Source organism: Hoplias malabaricus, chromosome X2 (assembly GCF_029633855.1).
Source record: "Hoplias malabaricus isolate fHopMal1 chromosome X2, fHopMal1.hap1, whole genome shotgun sequence".
Taxonomy (NCBI): Eukaryota; Metazoa; Chordata; class Actinopteri; order Characiformes; family Erythrinidae; genus Hoplias; species Hoplias malabaricus.
The window spans coordinates 29,478,954-29,506,877 of record NC_089819.1 but is presented as its reverse complement, the minus strand read 5'-3'; the positions used below and the strand labels follow the sequence as shown (position 1 = coordinate 29,506,877).

Below are 27,924 nucleotides of genomic sequence, written 5' to 3'. Positions count from 1 at the left end.
AGACCTGCTTTGACCTCATCAGGATGAACCTGTTACAGTGAATGAATGAATGGTGCGAGTTGGTGTGGTGTTAACCATAAACAAGAGCCGAGTCACCGAACCCGAGAACCTGGAGAAGAGTACAGCAGCGTCTGAGCTGTGACTGCACGGAGAAGCATGACATCTGCTTAGTGGCCTAGATTTCAGAAGAAAAACCATCACTAGGCAGCCACCCACAAACGTCTGCAGAGCGAAAGAGACACGTTCGATTAAAAGCCAGATAGAAAATGGTTTTGTAAAGGTCTTTATTATGTCTATTGTTATGCAGTAGTACCATGACAGCGAATGGCAGGCAACTGAAAGGATAGATCTACATCAGCATTTACAACACAGACATAACAGTTCCCTCCATGTTTTTTTCTTCGTTTTGTTTCATCAATAGATTCTCAACCAACTAGGAATTGTTAAACCAAGGAAAAAGGGCAAGCAGCTGCTCTAAACTGATAAAACTGAAAGAAAAGCTATAAAACTGAACTCAAACACTGCCATGCTTTCATAAAATTATACAGACTTTCTGAAGATCAATTGCAAGATTAGATAAAGGCTTATTAACGGTCATATATTAGAGATCACACGGCCTACACGCAGCTACATATGATCATATATGTATGTATATATACACAGATACGTTCAGGGATTACAACACTATGAACACAAACTCAAGCAGACTTGGGTCAACTAAAACTAATGTACTTTCTCAATCTAGAATGGAACAGCTGCAGCTAATGCATCATGTCCATCGGAAAAAGAGGCAACGCAAAAGATTATGGCATTTTCATAAACAAAAGCCTTGGATCCTGTGGATAACAATGCATTTTAAACACACCCTGATACATGTGGCCTTTTGTGAAAAGTGTTCACGGCTCTTTGATGACAGTTATTCAGATCGGAGGAAAAATAACCAGCATCAGGTTGGGAGCGTTATCTCCACAGGATACAACAGCAACTATTTTCCAAGTTATCAATCAATAGGCTGATCCCAGATCTGGAGCTCCAGGGGTCTATGGGCTGCTGAGAAGGGGTAGCTCTTTTGTACATGACCCAAGTCTGCTCTCGGGGATCAGTGTCGGTTGAGAAATGCAACACAGCTACGCAAGAAAAGCTCGTGGAAATCAGAAACACTTCGAGTCTAGCCTTTGAACAAGCTCAGCATCACACCACGTTGAATTACGCACATCAGGTAAGGTTCAGGATCTAGTTGGCTTTCGGTTTTTGGGTGTCGCTTAGCAAAGGATGCGCCGCACAAATGGATACAAGCTCATGGCCGAGCTTCGGGAAGTGAATTAGCGCTAAGAAACTCATGCTTGTAGTCTTCAAAAAAAACGTTCAGTCAACATTGTCACATTCATCACAACACGACGAACGTAGAACTGGGTCACATTGTAGCTTAGGATTTGTGGTTATGAGGAATGTCACCATCCAAAACAAATGATTATAAAAGGAGAGAAACCAAAACATAATCTAAAGCACACTACATTGCAAAGTTCTGCCACGCGGCAGGCCGTCTTTACCGGCTACGCTCTTCTTTTTACATCAGACTTGTTTCTTAAAACAAAAAAGGAGTAGCTTAGCAGACTTGAGAAACATTAAAAATCAGATTGAGAATTAACATTAGTTTTATTAGTGATGGCATACATTGCCCCAAATGTAGCAGGACCTTCAGTACACGTTATTAAATTTAAATTGTGAGCGTTTAGGTCCATTTCTTTTAAAGGGAGTCGCCACTAATTTTTTATTTTTTTTTGCAGGCTAGTGTTTCCAGAAAACACAAACATTCCAAGATTTACTAATGCAATACGCACATGCCCCCCCCACCAAAAAAAAAAAAAAAAAAAAAAATTTAAACCACACATTAATGATTAGAGCAAACCAGCTTTTACCAGGTCAGTGAAATACTGCATGTGCTAAAAGTTAGTAAATCAAGGAAAGTAAGTCATGGAAATGCAAGGAAGCATTTCCCAAGCTGCCATCGTAGGTCCCTTTAGGGCACGAGTAGCAAAGCTGAGCCAACGCGACGCTCAGAGAATCGCCTTTAACAAGCCGCTCAACGACTCTGGAGAGCAGTTACTGGCATGCACAGACCTACAGGAATTGATTTTTCACATCACTGGAACGCACACAATTTGAAATGGCCAAGGGCAAGTCTGTGGGGCATGCGTGGGCTTAGAAGCCATCGTAGTCCTTCTTGTCCTTCTTCCCCTCGCCCTCGAAGCCATCCGTGCCGTCGCTGTTGTCCCGTCGCCTCTTGCGATTGTTCTTCATGTTAAAGCGTGGGTTCAGCTGAGGTAAGGGGTCCATTCCTAGCACCTTGTGGATCTGACGGAACGCCAGTAGCCTCAAGGCAAACTGTGCAAACAAATGGCAGCATGTCAGCACTCGTTCTCCCAAACCACAATCAAACTCAGTCTACGTCAAGGTCTTTTGTCATGGACAGTCTTGACTTCCCTATGACAACTCACCCCGAGTTATGCAGCTCGTGTAGGATTACAATTTACAAAAATACAAGAAACCAACCTCTGAACTCCCACATCTCTGCAAAATTAAGTTTTGAAATTATAAAGTGCTTTATTGGCTTTTAAATTTTATATCATTGCTTCGTTGTGGATTTTTATTTTACATCATTGTAACAGCAGGTGTAGCTACAGTATCTGCAGAATAAATCTGAAGGTGGGTCAGTGTTTCTCAGAAGTGTAGAAAAGTTACTGCTGACATCGAGTGTGATCACAGGAACAGGAGTGGTGCACAAGTTAGACAAAGCAGGCTTAGGGACAGTTGCTGGTTCAATCCACTTGACTAGCAGGAAAAATGAGGGCTTGGGTAGTGAAAGAACAACATTTTCTCATCTCTCCACATCCACTTTTGAGGTGCCCCTGAGTAAAGCTGGGCAATAATTCAGAGCTGTTGCTGGCAGTTTTTCGTGAGGCTTTTATTGCTCATGTTGATATTGAAATGATGTCATCAAAACTGAAATTAAGAACTATACTGTGATTATAAAAACTGGGCATAAGTCTGTGTTCACTGCAATAGACATGTTAAATGCAGAGGTACCATTCACACTGGACTGATGTGCAATAACACACACACATTCAGGTTTTATTTCATCAGCATACGTGCAGGAGAACAGTACTGTGTAATGTCTCAGACTTGGCCCTTTAAATTGCCCGTGTTTACAATCAGAGGAGAGATGGAGGGAACATGGACAGGTGAAGTCCTGATCTCAGGTGTCCAAGTTACTGAGCTCACCATCTCACCACCCAGGTCTCACACAGTGTTATAGATCTGATGATGCCGTGTAGATTTACCTGAGCACTTGAGGTTATATCTTCTCTCTGCTGCTCCTCCATGGCACCCAGTGTGTCTGTGGGGTTTTTCTCACATGGGTCGATTAACCCTGGACCACCTGTATCAAAAAGCCATAGTATAGGAAGTGCTATTAATTTCGTTCATCCATTCATTTAAAAATAAAGCACTTCTCTGTATAATTTCCTCAAATCATGCTTCAGAAATACAAAACCTACAGTGATACTTCCGTTTATCACGGGGGATGCGTTCCAAGAACACCCACAAAAAAAGTAGAGGAAAAGTATTTATGTATTTAACGAGTTTCTTTAATAGAGTAATTCCTAAGCTGCACAGGGTGTACTACATTATTCAAATTAATAACATACAGAATTCTAAATGAACTAAAAAGACTAAATCATAAAGATTTGTGCACTCTTTGCTGACAACGGGCTAATAACAGCAAAAAAATATAGAAGAATTTTATAAAATTTTAATGAATTTAATGAAATATTTTGGCTATTCATCTTTCACGGTTTTCCTAGATTTTCCCTCAATATCCGCGATATAACAGCCATAAGCCCCTTGAAAAAACCCGCGGAGTAGCGAATACACGAAAGATGAACTGCGAAGTAGCGAGGGATTACTGTATAAAACGTTTCCTTGAATACGATGAAGTGTGATATTGTGGTAGCTGTGTTTGAAGAGCAAGCAGCAACAATGTGGTGTGTTTCAGTCTTAAAAAGTCAACATCAACTGGGAACGAATGGAGAAACTCCACCGTGTTCACAGATAAAGTACAACAGCAAGGTTTGTAACAAACAAATGGAAACAAAGTAGAGTCCAAAACCTCAACACTCGGGCCATATGGCGACCAGAAGGTGGCCCAAAACACCGTAAAGGTCTGTATCCTCAAACAACACAAACATAATAATAGTGTTAAATATTTGGTTAATGTACACACATCTTTTATATATTTAAGAGGTTGCGTGTGTACAGACCTCTAATCATTATTATTTTTAATGATAAAATCAAATGTGCACAAATACAGATGTTCTTTCTGTGAAAAATTACTGCTTTCAAAAGAAACTGATCCGTTAAAAGGGCACCAGGATGTTTGAGTTCAGCTGAGAAGTAACCGGGGCTTACGTCTCTGCACGGTATGGCAGCTATAACGCACAGCTGTGGGTCAAATGTGGCTGAGGATTTACATGGCTGCTTAAGTGTCTAGGTACTTTGTTTGTTATGAAGACAAAGAATAAACCCATGAACCAAACCGAGGGGTGTGAAAACACACGACAGTCGCAGCGGGGTTAGGACCGGTAATGAATGAAGATGCTATTCTGATGCACACACCGCTGGAATATTCACCACAGTAACCATCAAACGAAATGTGACGCTCTAGAGCACAGACCCAAGTGTGGAGATATCAAGCTCTATGCCCAGTGTTAGCTAGAGTGGGCTATAGACGCTGGGCATTGAGCTTGACCTTAAACTCATGTGTGCACGTTTTAAAACCGGCTGACCCACAGGCCCAAGTCTTACCAGGGAGCAGAATGCCAGAGGCGATACATTCAAAGACTCGTCTCAGAGCATCACCAGGACTCATGGGTCCGGAGGCACTGCTGATCGCTTTCTCCACCAGCAGCTCCATGGCCTTTGGATAAAGAACAGTTACGGCACGTCATCTACACACACTTTACAGCGAGGAGTATTTAAAAAAAATAAAAATAAAATAAAAATAAAAAATAAAAAAAGGTCTCATTCTGTGCATGTGCCCATTCATTTGAGGATCAGGAGCCCACTCACAAACACACACACTGAAATAAAAGTTCATTTGCAAGCTGCTCAAGTCAGAAAACATGGGATAAAGTGAGTTGCAGTGAAGAGAAATAAAAGCACTGAGTGAGAATGGAGAGGAGAACGGAGCAAAAACTAAAAGCCAGAGCTTCTCCGTTCACACAGAGTGATCTTATCTCTCTGCACTCGTGTCCGTTTTGCTGTGTTTAACCTAGTCTTTGCTCTCACATAAATAAATGCATGTCCAGCGCCGTGAAAAACGAGTCGTTCTGGCCCCCTGTCGGTCTTGGGCAACCACCCCAAAGCAGAGAAAATAAACCCACACAGAGTGGTCTTGTTTCACACTGAAAAAATTGGCTCAAAATCTTCAAATGAATGTGCACATGCACCAAACAAAAGCATTTCACACTACACACAGCCTGAAAAATAATCAAGAGGTCAAAAACCCTGACTCCTGCTACAGATTCAGGACGTGCAGGTTGCAGCACGTTAAGTGAAATTATGCAAATTCAAAAACCTGTGAAAATACTAAACTCAAAATAAAAGAGCTGCTGATGAATCCAAACTATTAGCCCCCAAATGAAAGCACGGTTATAAAGGCTACAGAGACCTTGGTAGAAAAAGGGCAGCTTGTTGCCCACTCTTACTCACCCAGCTCGGAAAAGCAGACCAGGTGGGAACTCGCTGACAAAGGTCACGCAGGATACGAATAACAATCACACAAGACTGGAGTCCATTGGCTCTAGCCTTCAGTGCGATAAAGTCAAGTTTAGTTAGTGAACAGGACACAGACATTCACAAGAAATCATACAACACTGTGGAGCTGAGAGAGGTGCAACACTACTGTTCACAATGGAAGCTTTTTACTTGGTTTACAGACTCTTTTTAGCCAGTGCTTACAAAGAAGCTGCCATTCCCAGCAGTATTTTACCTCGTCGTTAGTACAAGAGTTCAAAGTTTGCAAGATGTGCTCGGAACGTCGCTCCTCGGCCATCTCGTAAACCCTGACCTCTGTTTTCCAAAATACTTCAATCAAAAACTCTCATTTACAAAAGATCAGTCTGAAAGTGTAGCATAGGAACTGACGCAGTCAAGGAAATCTGCTTTACTTTGCCTGTGTGTTTCAGAGCGCAGCTTCACACACAGTAAACTAATCAGATGTTCCTTTCCTCTCAATCCCTATTCTAAAGGAAACCAAATAAATAAAAACAAAAACCAAAAAACAATCACAAAGAACAAACGGTCAACATGAAAGCTCTTATTGATGACATTTTTATGCAAAGGTATTCTGCAGCCTTATGGAATTGGAGTTTTTTTGTTCCTTTTTTTTTTTTTAAATAAATACTGAAATCCACATTTTACTCAAACAAAATAACAAAAAAAACATATGCAAGGATGCTTAATTTTTTAGGACCAGAAAGAAGCTGCAACAGCTAAAACAAAACATATATATATTTATTTTTACATTATTCCTGGTCATTTATGGTGTATTACGTTGAGCATCCTTGTACTGCTTTTTAACCCCCACAGAAATAGAAGAGGGTCACAAAATCCAAGCAAATCAAAATGAATTCTAAAACTAAATAAGCAAATATAAAACGTAAATGCATCTCATAAGGCTACATGAAGAAAGAAAAATGATGTTCCGAACCTGGAACCACTTAGCGTGGCGTAGGGCAGCCAGAGCGTCAAGGCATTTTTGCCTGTCCAAGACGTCCGCTGGGTCTTTCACCATACCCGAGGTTACATCTAAAAATGGATCGAATTGTCAAATGGTGGTGAGGAACGGGTGTTTGACCAGGTCAGAGAGACTGCCAAGAACACATTGCCACACATACCAACTTCCTCCCGTTTTCTACTTGTACAGTAACGTTTTAACCGAGTCATTCTGGTGAAGTGACGGCTTTAAGCTCAGCTCTACTGGCACTGGGAGGAGCATTAGACCGAGACCTAGTGCTAGTACAGACTTAAAATGTAGGACGAGGGGGAACATATAGTCTTAAATGTTGACTACACTAAAACCAGACCACTGGAAACGCACTCAGTAAATTATCACGGGACTGGATTGTGTATATATTCGGGGTTGTGCATCAGTTTCTCGCCAACTTCGAGAAGGCCTATAGATCTTTTAAGGGGCACCAAAGGTTTTATCATTTCTGCACAAGGAAATCTGTGTCTGCAACAGAGGACTAATCCACCGTCTGAACCGCGATTGAGTTGTGAACTCAAAGAAAATAAATAGCATCAAATGCTGACGAGCAACTGGCCAGGGTTCGTAACTAGTTTGTTTGCGCTGATTAGTTTTACGTGCTGTTATCAATTATAGATTTAAAAAATTTGGAGAAGCCCCTTAAAAAAAAAAAATTCTGGTTGGATGATACTAGTACACTTTTTTTTTAAAAGGGAATTCCACCAAGTGTGCAATAAAATAATCATTGAAAACGTAAACCATGTCCTTCAGAGTGGTCTAATGTGAAATGCTCTGTTCTAGGGAAAGCATTAGAATTGTTCACAGCAGTATCGACAGTGACCAGGAGGCCAAAGCACCTAAACAAAAGATCCCTCACCAAATGCTCTAACAAGAAACCGGAAACATTAGGTTACAACTGTTTTAAAATATGACTGAAATCCATTGATGAAGGAGAGGTAACTGAGGGGGATGCCAGACTATCAACATTACAATGACACTTAGAAATTCACTGGTTTCGGTAGTAAATTTATGACTATAGTGTAGATAAACATCATGGCCCTGATTTCTATTACACCACCACTGTAAAGAAATCCAGTTCAGTAAGTTCAGGGCGTTTTACTTCAGACCACTCTGAATGACCTCGTTCACAGCTTCGGTATTTACTTGTGCAGAAATATTGGAAAAAGATGATTGGGGGGGGGTGCTGTGGAATCACCCGTTAAGAGCCCCTGTACACAGAATATCTGAAGCGCTGGATTAATAAACTGCACCACTATAAATAAATATTCCAATGGAAGATGCTTATTTGATGGCACATCTTTTAGTATTAAAATGAATATATATTTTAAAGCAGAGCAGACAGAGGCTTTAGGCACAGGACGACAAGGGGCTGTGCGTTTATAATTTATGAGGGTACAACTGAAGGGACACATCAGGGAAGACGCCGCGTGTGCTGTAGACGAGTGCTTGGTGTGACCCACTGCAGTGGCATGGCAATGGTAGGTGTGGCAAAGTGTTTGAAGAGGGGTTTGGGAGGGGGACCTTGGTCAAAAATCCTTCCGGAGCTGGTAGACGTAGCCTCAGATGGGAAACAAGTTATTCAGAACGCAAGGAGGCTTTGGGCTGGACTTGTAAAAGCTTTGGATACATGAAGGCAGCAATGCGTGCTGGAAAGAAAACATGAAGCTCCCAGCAAGAGGGGTTAGACATCACTGCATGCATACCTGTCATGAGTGGGTTTGGGAATAAATCCCCTTTTAAAAAGGCCATTGAATACCGAAGGCTGTACATGTATTAAATAAATAAAACAAACAAACAATCCCAGGTCCAACCAAAGATTCCTCTAACAATGCCTTCCTCCCAAAAGCTTACTGATACTCCCCTAAGGATCTAAACAGGAACGGTGACAGTGGAAAAACTTGTGGCCCACTATTAAGATCATTTCAGATGCTTCTTAAATATGATTAAACTCTCCGTTGTCAAAGAATCAAGACAAGGAAGGGTTGTCATGTTCTCCAAGAGCTGAGCTGCTTGAAATTTTGTTTTCCTTTTAGTTTCTAGAGTGAGCGATTGGGTATTATTACTAAGGATTTTAACTTGTGAACGTATTAATCTTGTCGTTCATCACATGGTGGACTGATTCACTCAGGGGAGCACTTTCATTTTGGAACAAGGGACCTCAAAAAACGGTGAATCTTTTCACCACCAAACAAAACATTTGTTTCCTGTGGGGACATTTAAGTGCTTTCCCACCGTTTCCCGACATCATTTCCCCCACTGCTTTTACTGCTCATTTATTTACATGATCCCTAGTTATGCTTTTTGTAAATATGATCCCTTGGTGAATAAAATATACAAGTTCAAAATCCCCTGGAACACAGGAAACAAAAACGAATCTTACTCAAGACTAACTAGGACTTACACAATGCAAAAAAAACACTTATCATGCTTGTTTTGGGGAGAGCTTCAAGAACACTGGAGAGGTGTTACAAAAGAGGGCCCTGAGCAGCTCTGCTGGCAATGAGTTCAATAAGGAGCTACATAAAACCTGGTAGTGGTGAACTCTGCTCGGTTCAGAAGCCTGACCCAGCACTGTGCCTAAAACCAACCGGAATGCTCACCTCAAACTGGTGACATTTGATATCAAAAGTAAACTTGGTCCACAACATGAGGAAAAACTGCCTTCAAAATATTTCTTTCCAGACAGGTTCAGCTTCAGGTGTAAAATATATAGCATCATCATGCATGGAACAACACTGCAAAGACAAATTGCTTTCACGATTTAACACAGTGAAATGTATCAGAGTTTCATTTCCAAGGCTTTTGAAGGCACTGAAGGGATGTTCTTAACATTGGTATTATTATTATTATTATTATTAATATAGTTATTGCTAACCAAGCTCAAGCACATACCAGGTTTTATAATTCATATTATATTCACTCTACTCTTCACATAGAGAAGGAGCAAAAAAGACACTCCGTTTAATAATGTGCTTAAAAGTAACGCAGCATTATTCAGGTGCGATAGCATCTCCTTCGTGCCAGCAGATGGGCTCTTAAGGGTGTCAAATCAATGTGGCAAAATTAATTTGAAAGGTGATCAAATTAAAGAGAGCAACATCTTTTCCAACCTCCGTCGCGGGGGTTCTCCTCTCGGATGACCGGCGAGGTCAGAGTGATGGTCACCTGCATCTTGGGCTCAGCGCAGGAAGTCAGGATGATGGCAGCTTCTTGGATTGAGCCTTTCACCTCATACTTCTCAGGGGTCACCAGCTAGAAACACAAGGGTTAGTTATCAGGGAACCAACCGACCGATAACAGCCAGTACTTCGAGCCCTGTATAAATATTTGGATATTTTTATACACATCTCCCTATTTAAAAAAGAAAACCCTGATTTAGAATTTTTAAATTGAAAAGAACTAATATAATAAAAAGGTGGCACGGTGGCGCAGCAGGTAGTGTCGTAGTCACACAGCTCCAGGGACCTGGAGGTTGTGGGTTCGATTCAGGCTCCGGGTGACTGTCTGTGAGGAGTGTGGTGTGTTCTCCCTGTGTCTGCGTGGGTTTCCTCCGGGTGACTGTCTGTGAGGAGTGTGGTGTGTTCTCCCTGTGTCTGCGTGGGTTTCCTCCGGGTGACTGTCTGTGAGGAGTGTGGTGTGTTCTCTCTGTGTCTGTGTGGGTTTCCTCCGGGTGCTCCTGTTTCCTCCCACAGTCCAAAAACACACGTTGATAGGTGGATTGGCGACTCAAAAGTGTCCGTAGGTGTGAGTGTGAGAGTGTGTGTTGCCCTGTGAAGTACTGGCACCCCCTCCAGGGTGTATTCCCGCCTTGCGCCCAATGATTCCAGGTAGGCTCTGGACCCACCGCTGCGCTGAACTGGATAAGAGTAAAGGTGATGAATGAATGAATTAATAATAATATAATAAAAGCTAATAAACAGATCCGAACAACACAAGGAAGTGCCTGACTCCCACAATGCCATATTGGACTCTCAATCAGTGAAGGGCTCCTAAAAATTAATTTCTGACTACAGTGGATCATCTCGGCTAACTCAAATATTCTACTTCTACTAATTTTCCACAAGTGAACGCAACATGTGTCAGAAAAAAAAAAATACAAAAATCAAACCCCACAGCAGCATTCTCCCCGTCTAAACAGCCCGCTTTTAGCACCTTTGTGCCTTTAAGTGACGAGCCACTCGCTGTTCACCTAACCCCAAGCGCACAGCAGTAAGATGCAGAAGCATCTGGTTTTAAGCCGTTTTTGCCCTGTTCTTTTTATTCTGTTCTAGTCTTTACTTTTATTTCTGTGCTTGTTATACGTGTTTTACTCCATTTGAACATATCTTTGTGCTCTCACATTAAATGTGGGTCCAGCGCTGTGATTGGACAGCCTCAGATGAGAGGGCGGAGCAATTCTAAAGACTCTGCACTATACTTTAACACAGCCGGACCAGAATGACTCATTTTATCCCATATTTTCTGGCTTAGGCAGTTGACACAAAGAACTGACTGGGTGAACTGGATGTGTATGAGTTGGTGAGCTCTAGATCCCTTAATTAAATGTGCACATGCTCTGAATTTATTTATATTTATTATTTCCCCATATGATGTTTAAAATCAGCATCTCACACTGCTGTGTCCATGTTGCTCTAGACCTGATTTGCATTAGATCAAGCTAATCCTTCTGGATATGGTCCACTGGCTTTACAGGTTCTTACAGCAACCCAAGACAAACGACTCTCCCCAATGTCAGCTCTGTCAGTGAATATAACTTGATAATTAACAGAAAACTTGTTTCTATCAAAACAATTACAGAGTGGGTGTTAGCCGCTTGTGGATGGAACATGCCGGGTTGGATGAGGGCTTAATGTGGATGTACAAGAGCATTATATAACCACAGTAAATATGCACAAGATCAGTACCGTGAGCTGTTTAGGAAGGTGCTCTACAATGCGAGAGAGCAGACTCTTGCTAGGCTTCTCGGAGCAAAGGAGAACGAGGTTGACGTTCTTGTCTCCCCGCAGCAGCAGACCCTTGGCCAGGACACCAACCCTCATCACTCCTTTCAATGCTCTGGAAGAGCAAAGAGACAAGGCCAGGGTCAAGAACAACCTTATCATAGTACCGTTACTGAAGTGCATAGTGTAGGTCTGTCAAATTAGCCCTTTTTATGTGGTCAAGTAACGGCAATAAACGATATTATTGCTGTTTTAAGACCATGTAATGCCACTGATGTAACGACAATACAGAATCATAATGCGATTACAACCTTTTGAAAGAGTTGTACATTTCTAGCAAATGTTTAAAATACACTAAAGAAATAAAACTAATAAATTCAAAGCACTGTTTCCAAACAAAACCGAGATAAAAGCACCAGTGGAGAGAGATTAGGAAGTGTGTGTGTGAGGGGGGTAAATACTGGCAAAATATTTATGCTAATTTTTATGTAAACAATGGGCAAAAATTAAGGAAATATCCATATGGTTACAATAAACCAATAAAATAACTGTGAAAGGCCCAACAGTGGAAATAATTATAATAATTAAAAAGAGCTGCTTTCAGTTTCCCCAGAGTTATTTTTGTAAAAAGTTCCACTCACCTGTCTTTGGGAGGCTCTTTTTTCTCCTTGTCCTCATCCTTGCCCTTGTCTTGGTCTGTGATGATGTCAGACACGAGTTTAAGTGCTCGTTCTGTGATGGACACTATCTTCTGGATGGCCTGCAGCTCGTCCTCAGAGGGGTAAATAGCTGCGTGTTTGGTCATCACATAACGATCGTCTGAAGAATCCGGGCGGCGAGGGGGCTACAACACAAAGCAGGACACCACAAGCAAACCATGAAGGGCAATAAACACTGGGCAGTGTTTTGTACACAGTGACATGTTTAAACGCATCTGCTACTTTTACAGGAGCGCCTTGAAACGGCCCTCTACCCTTTCATTTACAAATGTGTGTCTGTTTTAAAGCTCCCCACAATTTCGTGCTTCCCAATTTGTCACGAGACAGAATCCGTGTTAACACTTATCCACAATACTACAGTGTGTGTTTGTGTATTTTCGTTTCCTTCTTTGACACGCTTCTCTATTTTTTCCTACAATTTCTCGACATGCTTTAAATAAATATATTTTCCTGAAGCACTTTGAGATGCTATATGTGTGGTGTTATTAACAGAAAGTTACTCTATAAAGTGCTTCTGTCTGCTGAAAGACTAACCACAGGTCCTTGCGGCTGTGGCATGGGCATTCCAGGCCTCACCCCAAGGAGACCAGGGGGTCCGGGCGGACCCTGAGGATATCCACCGTCGGGAATCCTGCGCCTCTCGTCCCAGTGATGCTGCTCTTCCTCCATTCGCCGCCAGTACATATCCTCCTCGTAGCGCCTACAGACAGAGAGAGGAATCACAAATCAGCGCTTCTCGACAGAGCAGATGGAGGGGGGGCAGAGCGGCAGCATCTGAACAAAGAGGAGCACCTCATCTCCATTCTCCAGCGCTCTTCCTCTTCCCGGCGTCTCCAGTACTCCTCTTTCTGCATCTGCTTTCTCATCTTCTCTTCTTGGATCTTCCGTGCTCTGATGCTTGGCTTCACTTCCACCTGGAGGTCTGGGTTCACCTTTTTCTGCAGTGTGAGGAAAGGCATTAAGAGATTTGAGCTCCACTAACTCCGTCTTGAAGTACATTGGCAAATCTGAACCTAGGTGTGTTTATGCTTCTGTATAAACACCGAAACATTTTCCAAACCAAACCTAGCAAAAGACTCTTCTAGAAAAAGCCTAAATGAATATAAAAAAACAAATACACATTCACTATGCTCACACTGCAGGGAAAAGTGGTACAAATGAATTTCTGAACAAAGCTGATTTGTTTTTTGTGCCCTATATGCAACATAAATCTGAACCGATCACTGATCTAATCTGACTCGCCCAAAAGAACAATGCTTCACATTCGCTGAGCAGAGGAAAATATAGCCACAGCAATCAACAGTAAAGCACTTGTTACCAGAATCAATGTCCAATGCTAAAAACTGAGCTAAATCAGCTAAAATAAGCAGGCACTAGCCCTCGTTCATCAGTAACTCTCAAAACCGGATAATAACACTGTCCTCAACAAAGCTTGGGTTCCACCGACACACAGTTTAACTTCAGTTATTTAATCCACAGAGCAACCGGCGACAACTTATCACCAAGATCGATCCGTCCGTCTCTCTCCCTCCCTACCACCAGGGGGCAATGTGCCGTTAAGCGTAACCCATTTCTCGCGACAGTCCTCCCCGTGTTTCAGAAGTTGCTTAGTGCAGTAAACCAGAGGAGGACCCAGCGCCACAACAACAGAGTCTCTATTCTCCCCATTACAGCTCCAGGGAACATTACAATCATTTAGAAGCTGTAATATTAAGGTAGAAATATGACATGGTGTTGCTTTAAGTTTTAAATCTTCATTTGTTTCACGCATGACCTTGCAACAGGCCCCTTATAAAACACAGGAGGATTACAGGTTTATTTCTTCCCCATGTTTTAACACCAGTTTTATATGTTTGTTCCATTTACATTTCCTGTTACGTTCATAGAAAAAACACTGGCATTGAACAGTCCATTTCCATTCCCCAAATTAAAGCCAAAGTGCTTTGAACACATGGTCCGATTCCTCATTGTTGCTGTGAATGTCGAGGTAAAAGTCGCCTGAAATCCGAGCCGGCTGTTCACACGGTTTCTCACTGAGTATCAGACACATCACGTTTCAGTACCAAATATGAAAGTGCCTCAACTCTAAACTGAAAATTATATATATTTTTTTTTTTTTTTTGCTGTTCACTCCGACATACAAAAGGACACCTCTGTGTTACATATGGAGGAAGAGATGGGATTTGGGCCACTTTTCCCTGCTGTGGGAATGTGACAAATAAAACCTAACAGAACTATTATAAACTATAAACTGTAAAGTCTAAATCTTACAATTGAAGTCAAAGCTCCAGCTGAAAAAACTGAACCAAGGTGGGTTTTGACCAAACTAGACCTTTAATACAAAGCAGTAGCGTGTTAAATAAGTGATAAATAAATTAATTAAAATACAATTTCGATAAAATAAATAAATAATATATGCACTACACCCAGCTGGGTTTTCAACATGTGCCCTTTCTGTCTAAAGATAACCTTCCAGGAGTGTAGTCTGTATCTGAACCAGACCTGGGAATAAATCATCCACCAACCTTGTACTGCAGACGATGCCTCCTTCCCTTGAGGTGCATCTCCTTTGCATTGGGATCATTAAAACTACATTCACACAGTTTGCAGTGGAACCGAATGACTTTTCCTTCATCGTTGCGAACCTGTAAAACCAGATCTCTTTACATTTCAGGTTTCTACCAAGAACCTTCTTCTAACACATATTTCAGCCATTGCCATGTTCTGTTGTTTGTGGTGGGTCTAATTACCTCTTCGACGTAGTCATGGCCGACAGGCTGGACATCACTCTGCAATGCTGCCAGAGCAGACTGAGGGGACATTGGATCAGGAATGTCATTTTTAACGTCCTGCGTTGGTGGAATCAATGAGGACTGGACAGGCTTCGCCACCTCAACCTTAGAGTCATCCATTTTAATGCCGGTGGTCTGCAGCTTGTTTCCACCTGTAACATTACAGAAACCTTTAACCGATCAAGGCTATGAATTTCAGCCACTACAGGCTGAACACACTCAACAGAAAAGAAAAGAAAAGAAAGAAATCCTCACAATGAGGAAAGCACACGTAAAACAACGGTGAGAAACGCTGTACCTACCAACAAAGTTGATCTTGGGCGTGTTGACCTTTTTGACAGCGGCTGTAGTGGTGGACACACTAGAGATGGGGCTCTTGTTCTGTGCTGCGGAGGTCACGGTGCTGTTGGCCATGCCGACAGGTTTCAGGTATGAGGAGCCGGAGATGGAGGAGGAGGCGGTCAGAGAAGATGTGGTGCTGCAGGTGGAGCTGTTGATGGCGGCGCTGGCAGTTTTACTAGCAGTGGCTGTGGTGGATGAGGATGTCTGTGTCACCACACTGGGCTCGGTCGATGGGATGGGCTTTCCCAGCTTGGTGTGCAGTTTAACAACCTATAAATAAACAAACAAACAAACAATAATGTGCCTGCCATCACCCTTAAAATGTCCCATTAGTTCTAAAACTTGCTTAGCCTCTGCAGTCTAGCTTGACTAAAATAAAACAAGGTAGGATTTTTACCATAAAATTGCAGCTTTAAAATCATTGTTATACGACACTACGCATGAGTCTGTCTCTACTCGACTCACTTAAAGCTCGTCTCTTTTCCACTAGCACAGCCCCCCTGCAAAACCCCGTCTCCGACAGGAATCACAAGCTTTGAAAACCACAACGGCAGCGGTACATTTAGGCGCTGTTTACTCATCGTATTCACGTGTTTTTGTTAAACATCTTCAAAACCCTTCGATGTAAAGTTACGAGCTGCAGTTGTGAATCTGATCAAAATAAGATTTTACAAGCGGCGAGTTTGAGCTGGATTTGAATGAGCTCTGCATTTTGAATTGATTGCCATGTCTCTGGCCAATCAGCACTGTGTAGGGTTCACGCGTCATGATTTAGGGCCCACTCGGCATGGTTAGAACCCGGCATGAGCAGGGATTTATTTATAATAAAGTACCAGGATCCAGGACCGAAAAGTTAATGAGGCAAGCGGTGTCGAGTCTTGCAGGTTCTATGCAGTGGAAAAGACCAGGACAGTGCTGTAAAAGTGAATTACACTCTGCAACTGTATTGAGGGGCCTAGAAGGAAAACTAGCAAATCTTACTTAGTGTTGCTTTAACACCATGTCTTCACTTAGTGCCAACACCAGGCTAATAAAACTCACCCAGTGCCCAAACCATTACTCCCACCAAACCCTGACCATCGTGTATGCACATTTCAGTAAGGTGTCTCAGCCAGTCACTTACCCAGGCCAAACGGCATAAGTCTTTTCTGCTAGAAACAGTCTCGATAAACAAATACATGCAAATGCCAGTGACTCAGTCATTTACCTTCTGGTGTTTAGCACCGCGGATGTGTGCAGCGTAGGCATCCGCCCCGGTGCAGGCGACGTCACACAGCTCACAGCGCAGTTGGTTCTGGGTGCCACGAGCAGAGCTGCTGCCTCCACTACTGCTGCTGCTGCTCTGAGAAACCTTCAGAGCAGCTTCCTTCTTCTTGTGCTTCTGACCCTCCAGATGCTCTTTATACGTCTATTTATAAAAGAGCAAAGAGAAGGTTTTGAAAACAGACCTATTGGACTTCATGACTGTGGTTAGGCCTTCCTTTAAAGGATAATGATCCGATCGCTGTTCACACCGACCTGTGTGCACAGCAGGGAGGAGCAGAATCTGCTGTGTTTAACCTCGTCTTTGTGCACTAGCGTAAACACAGGTCCAGCACTGTTATTGGACAGCCTCAGATGAGGCGGCGCGGCAAATCTAAAGTCTCTGCAATCTACATAAGTGGCTCAAAACGGCTGGTTATCTAACTTGGGCAGGTCTTGTTTCACAGTGTGTGGGTTGGTGGACTCCAGATCTCCACAAAAATGGGAATATTTACTGAAGTTATCTTTTTATAATATGTCCCAATAAAACTCTGTAGAGTAAAATATAAATGGTAATAAGCTGATTAGAAATATCACAGTGACTGCATTTAAACTGATTTCACTTGCTAAGGTGATTCTTTTATTGTGTGAAACGAATAGTGAGTGCTCAGTAGACACAAGGGTTTGTGAATTTTAATATTGTTAACAGCTATAGAGTTTGTAGCATCTTCCTGCTTTACACATGCTGCTTTGTTTGGTACTTGGTTTAAAGTGGACTCTCACACAGAGGGTAAAAACCCTGAGGCAGGAATTAGACGTATGACGAACCTGTGGGCCTGCGCAGCTGATCTTACAGACATCGCAGTAATGTATTTGCGGTGGTTTTGGCGGCTGTTTGGGCTTCGGTGTTTTGTTCTGGAAGGTGGTTTTCTTTGTGAACGTGCTGCCAGTCCAGGCAGCAGTGGCAGCGGCGGCTGCGACAGCCTGCTTCTGCTGCTGCTGCTGATAATACGAAGACGCAGCAGAGTACACCGCCGCCTCATAACCCGAATAAGAAGTGCCTGGGAAGAACAGAATTTAAACACACTGTTAAAAGAATGAACAAACACTGTCTGCAAGTATTGCTCAGGGACCTTAAGCCACTTGAGCTCATTTTATGCATTCTTTCATTCTTTAATGAAGTTTATCATGATCAAAATTAAAAATATGTTCATTGTGAATGGCAACCACAAACAAGGCGATACTTAAGAGAACTCCAATGTTCAGAAACGTACATTTCGTCCACTTGTCTAGAAACCATACCAGATCAGTCCACTCACCTGCAGTCATCCTGAAGGGTCAAACATTTGAAAACAAGTCCCCCTTAATTAATATGAAAGCTGGCCTCCTCACCAGAGTACGTGACAGCGTTGGTGCTGTATGTGGGGCTCTGGGAGTAAGACGGGACCACAGAGGCTGCAGCAGCTCCGGCTGCGGCGACCGGCTGCACGGCTGAGGACACTGGGTAAATGGAGAAGGTGGAGGTGGCCGGGCTCGGTGTGGCTGGCTTTATGGCCGTAACCTGACGCGTCTGCTGGGTCTGTGTGTACTGAGTGGCACCCTGGCTGTATCCAGTCTTGGGCGCTGGAAGAAACCAAGGACAAACGGAGCAATCTTATTGATTTTCTACTCTGGTAATATTTCTACAGGATCTCTAAAGTGTCCAGAGACAACTTCTGAATCCCCCCCCTCATCATGTAATCTTAGAATTAAATAATGCCTGCCATAGAGATTTTAAATGATATACGGATATTCATATTTAAAGTAAACAGTTTACAAGACAAGTTAACTTCATTTTTATTTTCCTCTCCACAATTACACCCTGAATTTTTGCCCAACATCAAAACAATCAATTAACAAAACTATTTCTGAAGCACATTTCAAATTACAACACATTTTATTTAAAATGCATTGAGTCTGACTTCAGAAAAATAGATAACGCATAAAAAAAGAATGCACACAATGGTAAAAACAGAAAAAGAAAATAAACAACATTGTAAAGAGAAATACATTAAATAAATAAAATACTCAAAACCATAAAATTAAGAAAAAAAAATAAAGACAGAATAAATCATTTTTATTCAATTTAAAAATATTAGGAGCTTGTGAACCCTAACCACTTTCTCCAATTAGAACTTCTCTTGCTTTTTCTCTTTAAAATACAACAAATCTTTAAAATAGAGTGTGCTGGTATTCACAAAAATTTCCATCTCACACACGGAGGAATGTTACCTGTCTGATAGTAGGACTCCGCCACTGTTTGCTGCGGTTGTGCAGCTGCTGCCGCTACAGCTGCTGTGGCCGTGGGCTGTTGATAATATTGTTTACTGTCATAAGCTACAGCTGGAGCCGAGGACCGGACGTAAGAATAGGAATCCTGCAAGTGACAGGGAGTTTAGTTAGAGAAGACTCTGTAGAAACTTAGAAATCATTGACAGGTTTAAGGCAGAAATTTGCTTAATGTACATTCCACGTGCTGGCTCCCAATTCTCCAGAGCACTCAAAAGATGCAAGTGCAAGACGTGAACCACGTGACGCGCGGTTCTGGGGTCCAGATGCGTTTTTTAAAACAATAATCAGACACGCTGAGACCTCCTTTATGGAAACCTCTTAGGCCCAATGCCACGTTTTATATATTTACCCCAACCCTTGTTTGAGAGAGTTCACTGAGCCTGACACGTCATCAGAACTCCAATTAAACAGAGCAGCGCTTCGTTCACAGGTGTCTAGCAGCGCTCTGCACCAGTCTGCAGTGATATCAGAGGAGCTGCCTGACTTTAGTTATTGTTAGAAGACATACTAATTTTGTACGTTTAAGATTAAAATCAACTGCCATTTACTTTGTGTTCAAATTAAATACATTGTTTGATATGCTTTTGTAACAGTAACAGTTTACTACAGCCTCGGTCACGTGTTCACAGGCATTTTTAAGAACGGGTGTTTTTCCTCATTCATTTTCATAAATCGTTCTGTCCACTTTTTGTTATTTAATTCAATATACATAAGATGCGTCAAAAATCTGCCAAACTGGCACATGACAATATAACATTAACCATTTCAGCATGAGAAACCTTATAAAACCACTTAGTTTGACTGTCTGCAATACACAATCACCTCGTAAACACAGGGCTGACTTTAAGCCCGTTTCACCTCTGGCCTAAAGTACTGGGAGATATGGCCCTTCAAACACATTTTTCAGAGACACACTCCAAGCAGTGGGTTATGAACAGGGGTGGGCGATACTGGCCTAAAGCAATATCATGATATTTCAGGGTATTTTGACGATAACGATATTCTTGGCGATACGGAGAGAGGAGAAGGGAAAAAAATAAATAAATAACAAAATAAAAAAACCTACACATTACTTTATTTCACAAAGACACAATTACAATGAAATTAATGTTATATTATTATTAATTTAAATTAATATATTTTATTCCTTATTTCAATTAAGAATGCTTATTCTGTAAACTAATTTATCAATATTCTCTGACAATGTATAAGTTATATAGAGAATATTTATATTTTATTTCCAAACCACCTCCACACGACTAAAGTCACTCCTCTTTTTGAGCAAATTCCACTGTAATTTCACTGAGAATTTCCACCGTGCCACTCTGCCATACTATGTGTACCTGCATGACATCATTTTACATCTACAATTTACACAAACATGAGATACAGGTGATATAGATAAAAAAAATTAAACAATCACCATTTTTTCACTTCATAAAACACAAATGTGCTGCTGTACATATTTAATTTTAAAAGCAGCATTTAACTCTCATTTCAAAATTTTAATATTCTTAACAAACAAACAAACACCAAAAGCATTTTTGCAGGAATATTGAAGTTTTTTTTTTTTTATTAATGCAGATGTATTTTAATGGTCAAAAAGGGTCCTTCTGCATCCCTTTATCAACACTGTACCTGGTAGTTCTGGGAGGTGACGGGTGGGGGTGGTGGGGGCACTTCAGGTTGCCGTTGGGCGTAGGTGTAGTCTGTGGTGGCGTGGGTGGGCTGGTACCCTCCGTATGCAGCTGCAGTGGCAGCTACAGCGACAGGAGCGGGCCGAGCGATGGCAACGGTGGCAGCTGTGGGAGCGTAGGCCGCTGCCACTGTGTGAGCAGCCACTGGAGCCTGGTGGACAGTGTAACTCGCCACGGTGGTAGGGTGGGTGTAAGCTACCCCAGCGGTTGGCTGCTGACTGGAATTGAGAGGGAAAGGGTTAGATTAAATGTGCAACATTTTTATAGCAAGTTACCATATTTAATATATAAGTAATATAACCTTTTTGGTAATTTGTATTCACCCATGACTTAAATTTTTTTTGTTACTAAATTTAGCAATTGTACTTCTAAATATGCTAAGATATTAGCATATTTGCCCACTGACCACGTGTTGTGAATGCATCAGATCCTGTACTAAACGCGTTTTAAACACAGCTGACGTTTAAACAATGACACACAGCCTTTGGAGGACAGAGGCAACCAAACCTCTTAAGGGAAACCCACCACTTCTTTTCAAACAGCCATTGATCCATCGCCAATAAACAAATTAGTGTGTTGAAGGAGAACACACACTGTCCAGATCTGTCCCATCAAGATGACATTTGATAGAAGTAGACGGAGGAGGTCAATGTAGCCACCAAGAGTCCAACTATTCTCCCTATGACTTCTCTCCAATATCCCTTTTCCACCAAAAGAACTTTGGTTCCGTTAAGGCTTACAAGAGCCTTGGTGCGTTTCAGCGAATCAGTTTCAGGAGAATGTGTCATCAACAGAGGGAGTAAACAGCAGCATTGAACAAAAGTTAGAAAATGTTGGAGTGTATTGACTACCTGCCGGCATGTGTGCGGTTGTTACAGATGTCCGTTTTCTCCAAAAAGCAAACATGGATCAACTACTGGTGATAAGGAAACTACACATGCTCTTCATTAGGTGTCGCTATTGCTCCTTGCTCCTACAACTAGACACGCCCACAGACATCATCTCGGTTTGTGCTGAAAAAGCTACTTTTCGTTGATTTCTGCTGCGAACCAACGTCATGTTCCGGAACCCATCCCCCCCTTTTCTACAAGTGAACACCACCATGAAACATCTGTGACCTGCTTTGGTCAAAACAGCACAAGGATTAAACCCCACAGCATCATTATCCCCTTGTCTAAACAGCATTGTTCAGAAGGAGAACAGACAGTTCCTTTAACTGATAATGAGCCGCTCGCTGTTCACCCCGACCCTAGCGCACAGCAGTGAGGAGCGAGGAGCAGAAGCTCTGATCTTTTTGCTCAGTTCTCCTCCGTTCTCGTTTTCTACGTTTTTACAAAGTGCTCTTATTACTCCGCGTTCGTTTTGCTCCCTTTAACCTCGTAGTTGTTAATGTGCATCCATGGCTGTGATTGGAGAGATTTAGGTGAGGGGGCGGGACTCTGAAGTGCCTGCTATCTAAGCAAGATGCACCGTAAAATCGGGATGACTCATTTTATCCCATGTTTTCAGATTTAGATAGATAGATAATGGAATGGTTATATTATTTCAGTGTATGGATTAGTAGGAGCTACAAATAAGTGCTTATTTACCTAGATCATCAACAGACAGGTATTCATTTACCAGTAGAGAGGTCCAAACGCAATAAAATTAAATGCCATATAAATAACATTGGCTAGCAGTTCCTGTTAAGGAGTCCAAAATATTTGCCCCTTTGCCTTTAAAGATAAATATACTAGATCCATATTAATGTTTTATTCTGCTTAAGTGAGCTCAAAGTTTGTCCTTATTCAGTTAAGGCTGTTTAACGTTAACAAGATATTTTCCTGCATCAGAGATGGAAGTAAAAATATGGTAAATTAACCATATTTTTTTTTTTTACCAAAGTAAATAAACCTCACCAAATGGTCAGGTTTACAAATGTAGTTCTTTCCAGAAAAAAAAAAATAAAGATTAAAAATCCCCTGAGGTCAAAACCACAACATACATTTTTATTATGTGTAACATAAAACAATATAAAACAAAATACAACAAAATATTTTGACAAATCAACATCACTAGAATCATCATAAATCACACGAGCCCAAATAGAGCAGAACCAAGTAAATAATATAACGGGGATTATGGACACAATGCCAGAAATAAATAAATAAATAAACATTTATTAATAATATTTACAAAAGAAAAAGGAACTCAACAGATGATTTTGAATTAAATTAAAATCATGCTGCTCACATGTAAAGAAAAACATCTTATAGCACTTTTCCACTGCTTTGTATCGACTTGGCTCAGGTTTTTTTGTTTATACACCAAGCAAATCTGGTCCATGGAACTGAGACAAACCATGATGTGTAAACTTGCAGAGCAGTGATTGGCCACAGAGACTTATTAATGCAAGATAATGGGAAAGTGCATCAAGCCGTGTACATCTCTTGCAACGAAAAAGCAAAACTCATTAATATAACGTCTTATTACAAACAGCTACACTCCACTCCGAGTGGAAAAAGTATGTGAATTGAACACAAGTAAAAGAGTAAAAGGCAGAAGCCAATTTCCCTGTGCAAATCAGAACCTCCACAGAAGACACACATATATCCAGTTCACTGCGTGTTAAAAACAGAAAAACATGCAAAGCTGAAACCCAAAAAGCAGCAGCTGAATTGCTTGTGTATTGAAACACAGCCAGTGACATTCAGAGAGACCTTGACAGCAGCCCACCAAGATCCTGTCATTCACAACAGCGAGATTCAGAAGTGAAGACCGATTCATTTCAGGGACTCTGAAGCCCGTGAGCAATGCCACAACCCAGAATCCAAGAGGGATTTCTGTGGCTGTTTCTGTGTTGACGAGAGGTACAAAATGCTAGTTGGCTTGTTTTAAGAAGATTCACGATCAGAGAACGCAGCACTGCACTCATTTCAGGCCTACTCCCAATTTACAGCTTATCAATTAAAGGAAGTAAAAACGTGGTGTCCCAACCACAAGCCAGAGTCCAATAGCTGTGACTGTTAAATGATTCAAGACTTGTGTTCAGAGGCCATCTCAGGTTCCAGCAAACAAGAAAATCAGCTCTTAAAGGTCTCTGGTGAGCCCAAAACAACACCGTAACCACATTTCTCTTTTACTACAACAGCTACGACGTCAGCGGGAGCGCTGCACACACGGGAGAGTTCGTTGTTTAAAGTGAATAAGATGTATTCCATTTATAATAAAACATGTATGTATCTAAGGTTAAAGCCCTTTTCTGCTCACTGCAAAGTGCCCCCTCCCCCACTGCTGAACAATGGCTATTCGATTCATCTGATTCAGGAGTCGACTCTGATTCAATACTAGTGACGATTCGACTGCAAGAGTCGACTCTGAAAACCAAGAACACACAATGGCATCTGTCAAAAACAAACAGCACCCTATAGAACTGGGTAACGTTTCACATTTTCACAATATATTCACAATCATCCACAATGTTTTGATGTGATTGTGCACTAAATCTAAATACTATAATCACATACAGAGGCAGAGTTTGTGCAAATATCCAATACATCTCCCGATTTTCACCAGTGTGAATGTGGGTGTGTGTACCCTGGCATACGTTAGGAATTTATGAAGGGCTGTGATCATATCTTAAATTCACCATAAACATTACAAGCTTCCAGACATAACGCAGTAGTATTTTTCACATGAACAAAATAAAATAAAAACAGAACTCTATTCACTAACTTCACATAATGATAGCCGACCCCCCCCCCCCCCCATATAAGTAAATATAGCTTATATTGGTGCACCACTGAGCAACAAACAGTCCTACACAGAGCTTTGGAGGCTCTTATCAAATCACGTATTGTGACATTCCTAAGCAGAAATATGCTTTAAAAATGACCACCTCCTGGGTACCATTTCATTCATTCAACTTCTCCGACTGCTTTAAACTACTCAACATAATATTAAAAAGGTAAGGCCCCCAGAGTAAAAATCTAGAGTTTACGTTTGTCAGTACGCCATTTGCCTGTCTGTTATTATTTAACAATAGTGGTCAGCTCTATGGTGGAACATTTTCACGCTTGAAGCTTCAGCGTTATTAATTTAAAAAGGTCTCTAACACTGATTCAGTCATCCAGGGTTTCTGACATCATAAACCTAAGGAGTCCAACCCTTCAACTTGCATAGTAGAGCTTTCAAGCTGAAAGTCAAATGTATTTTGGGGGGTGGAACTCCACTTATACTAAAAGAAGGCTATAGGTTAGTGTAACAACCAAATTCCACATTTATGACTTTTATGTTCAAAGAAATTAGAATATAGGTTGCGAGAAGTAGCTTAATTTTATCATTAAATAAACACTACATGTGATATCTGACTTGGAGTGGCCACACATAGCCCTTAACAAGCTGTTCTGGTCAGTGACATTACATTATCCCTACTGTGAGAGTCGATTCTTAACCTGCAACCGTCTAGAATCTGGGAATCGATTCTTTAAGGAACCGACTCCCATCCCCTATGATGAACAATGGCAAAGGCGATATCTTAGGCAACGACCAGCAGTGAAGGCATCTAAACAAAAGTGGTGTGGCATCAAATTGCAGGAATAAATCCATCACAGGAATACAATTTCTTACCTGTACTGCGCAGCAGCACCGTGGCTAAAACCAAAATAGTTGCCGGTAGCCATTTTGGCATCTTCACCTAGCCGGCTGGGCACTGCGGAGAGAGATTCAGAGGGAAATAGATGAAAGACTGGCGTGAGTCGTGTTTTCCACATTATTTCCACCTTAAAACGGTGCGCAGGATGCATTAAATCGCCGTGCGCTATTTAAGGTGGAGCAGAGAATTCGAAACGGGATTAGAGCGAGACCGAACGTTAGCTCGCCCGCTAAACCCCGCATTAAACCGATAGCGCTAAAATACACACAAATAACGAGCTCCAACCGGGACTTTAAACTTCCCAACGCACTCATAACGCTTTCAGAACAGCGCCCGAGCCACTCACAGCCGTGTTTAACCCGAATGTGTGTGGCTTTACTCGCTTTAACCCACCGTAGGTGAAGGAGACCACTGGACATATGGGAATCATTGGGTTCCTCTTCTCTGAACGGCTCTGACTCACTCCCAACGGTATTTATATCGCAGCGGAGAGACCGGAAGTTGTCGGAGTTACACACGCAATGAATGCCGGGAAAAGTAGTTCTTCAAAATCCAGATGCACTATAGCAGGTGTGGGGAATCCTTTGCCTCCTGGGGCCACAGTAAAGCAATACAACGTTAGAATATAGTATAATAAAGTTGTAGTTATAACTTAAAGAACACAATGTAGCATTTTACTTTAAAATAAAAGCTTCAAATTCATTGTGATGCACTGACCTGTAATAGGAAGAAAAGGGCCTCTGTTGTTGATACTCCAGGCTCAGCAATGCAGAAACTGCACTATGTACCTTTTGGAGGGGGATAGGAAACCAGTCCCCTACCTCCACTCTCCTGCCTCACCCATAACTTCTTGTCAATGCTATAACAGTGAATTACACTCTGTAAATGTAGGGGAAGCCCAGGAGTAAAAATAACAAACCTTACCTAGTGTTGCTTTAATATTTACAGATCTAGGTTGTGGGCCACAGGCCACAACAAAACCCACACGCAAGCAACCTACTGGCCATTTGTCCTGAAAGACTTTCCTTTGCTAGGACATTCTTGTAAAACTAGGCCTTATTAACACCAGTGAGGCTGCTATTGGGTGAAGCTACAATCACAGTTCTCGGGGTCAGTTTGATTGATTAAAGACTGCTCATTTTATTTGTCTAACCACTAATGGCTATTGCAGAATGACTGAGAAAATGTAAGATATATCTGACGAGCCAAATACAGTTGAATGCAGGGCTGTATAAGGGTCGGAGGTACACAGCGACCAAACAATTGATGACAATCTCTGTCATCTTCTTCTTAGCTTTTGTAACAACTTCCCCCTGCTCAGGGTCACAGTGTGTTCAGCAACCTGCCTGAAATCATAGGGAGCAAGGCAGGAACACATCCAAGACAGGGTTCCAGTCCATTGCAGGGCATCACACACTCACCCAGTCTTTCACTCACTCAACCAACTAAGGTTAAGATTTTTACTCTTGTATGCCACTGGGTCACACAGGTCCCGTATGCCTGATAATCACTACATGAGGTTTTCCTATAAGTCTGTCCACTTTACACATCACTCCATCAGTGTTAGGTTTGTTAGGCTTAGCCTTCTCCTCCAAGCGTGTTCAGCTCCACAGATACTGAAAAGAAGTGGTGCCTTCACCTGTTTTGGAGGAAGTCCTGGATAAAGGATGGATGAAAAATTTGATTTCACAATTATGGAATGGTGATAAAAATGTAAGAAAATGGGTGGAAAAGAAATGCAACCTGGATTAAGACTTACAAATGCACACAACATCATGTTATGTGTTCTTTTTTTTATCATTGCTCAGTATAACTCATCAATATAGCAATCGTTATGGGGCGGTGCTGTGGTGCAGAAGGTGGTGTCTCTGTCACAGCTCCAGGGTCCTGGAGGTTGTGAGTTCGAGTCCTGCTCTGGGTGACTGGGTGTCCGCGTGGGTTTCCTCCGGGTGACTGTCTGTGAGGAGCGTGGTGTGCTCTCCCTGTGTCCGCGTGGGTTTCCTCCGGGTGACTGTCTGTGAGGAGCGTGGTGTGCTCTCCCTGTGTCCGCGTGGGTTTCCTCCGGGTGACTGTCCGTGAGGAGCGTGGTGTGCTCTCCCTGTGTCCGCGTGGGTTTCCTCCGGGTGACTGTCCGTGAGGAGCGTGGTGTGCTCTCCCTGTGTCCGCGTGGGTTTCATCCGGGTGACTGTCTGTGAGGAGCGTGGTGTGCTCTCCCTGTGTCCGCGTGGGTTTCCTCCGGGTGACTGTCCGTGAGGAGCGTGGTGTGCTCTCCCTGTGTCCGCGTGGGTTTCCTCCGGGTGACTGTCTGTGAGGAGCGTGGTGTGCTCTCCCTGTGTCCGCGTGGGTTTCCTCCGGGTGACTGTCTGTGAGGAGCGTGGTGTGTTCTCCCTGTGTCCGCG

General features: G+C 42.2%; 1 protein-coding gene across 2 annotated transcripts; it reads right to left on the bottom strand.

The window, feature by feature from the left end:
* Window positions 1–273: 273 nt before the first annotated feature.
* On the bottom strand, window positions 274–25,982 carry LOC136676419 (zinc finger RNA-binding protein). Of its 2 annotated transcripts, XM_066653421.1 has the most exons (20): window positions 25,919–25,982; window positions 25,501–25,582; window positions 20,834–21,110; window positions 19,136–19,280; window positions 18,257–18,487; window positions 17,693–17,925; window positions 16,830–17,030; window positions 15,583–15,892; window positions 15,239–15,432; window positions 15,014–15,133; window positions 13,281–13,426; window positions 13,023–13,188; window positions 12,411–12,613; window positions 11,734–11,884; window positions 9,940–10,081; window positions 6,770–6,867; window positions 5,770–5,865; window positions 4,864–4,975; window positions 3,342–3,439; window positions 274–2,385 (listed from the first exon to the last, which is right to left on the bottom strand). In XM_066653421.1, exons 1-20 carry the CDS (start codon window positions 25,953–25,955, stop codon window positions 2,203–2,205), a joined length of 3,225 nt encoding a protein of 1,074 aa, XP_066509518.1. In that variant the 5' UTR covers window positions 25,956–25,982; the 3' UTR covers window positions 274–2,202. The 2 variants fall into 2 exon arrangements, 1 of the variants encoding a protein (XP_066509518.1); XR_010796292.1 differs by lacking the exons at window positions 274–2,385; window positions 3,342–3,439; window positions 6,770–6,867 and having other exon boundaries at window positions 4,940–4,975.
* Between the last annotated feature and the right edge of the window lie 1,942 nt (window positions 25,983–27,924).

Coding starts and splice junctions, on each gene's coding strand:
- LOC136676419 (XM_066653421.1), bottom strand. CDS start 25,955: ATGATTCCCATATGTCCAGTGGTCTCCTTCACCTACG. Junction 25,583..25,918: donor AGTGGTCTCCTTCACCTACG/GTGGGTTAAAGC, acceptor CTCTCTCCGCAG/TGCCCAGCCGGCTAGGTGAA. Junction 21,111..25,500: donor GGTGCTGCTGCGCAGTACAG/GTAAGAAATTGT, acceptor TCTCAATTCCAG/TCAGCAGCCAACCGCTGGGG.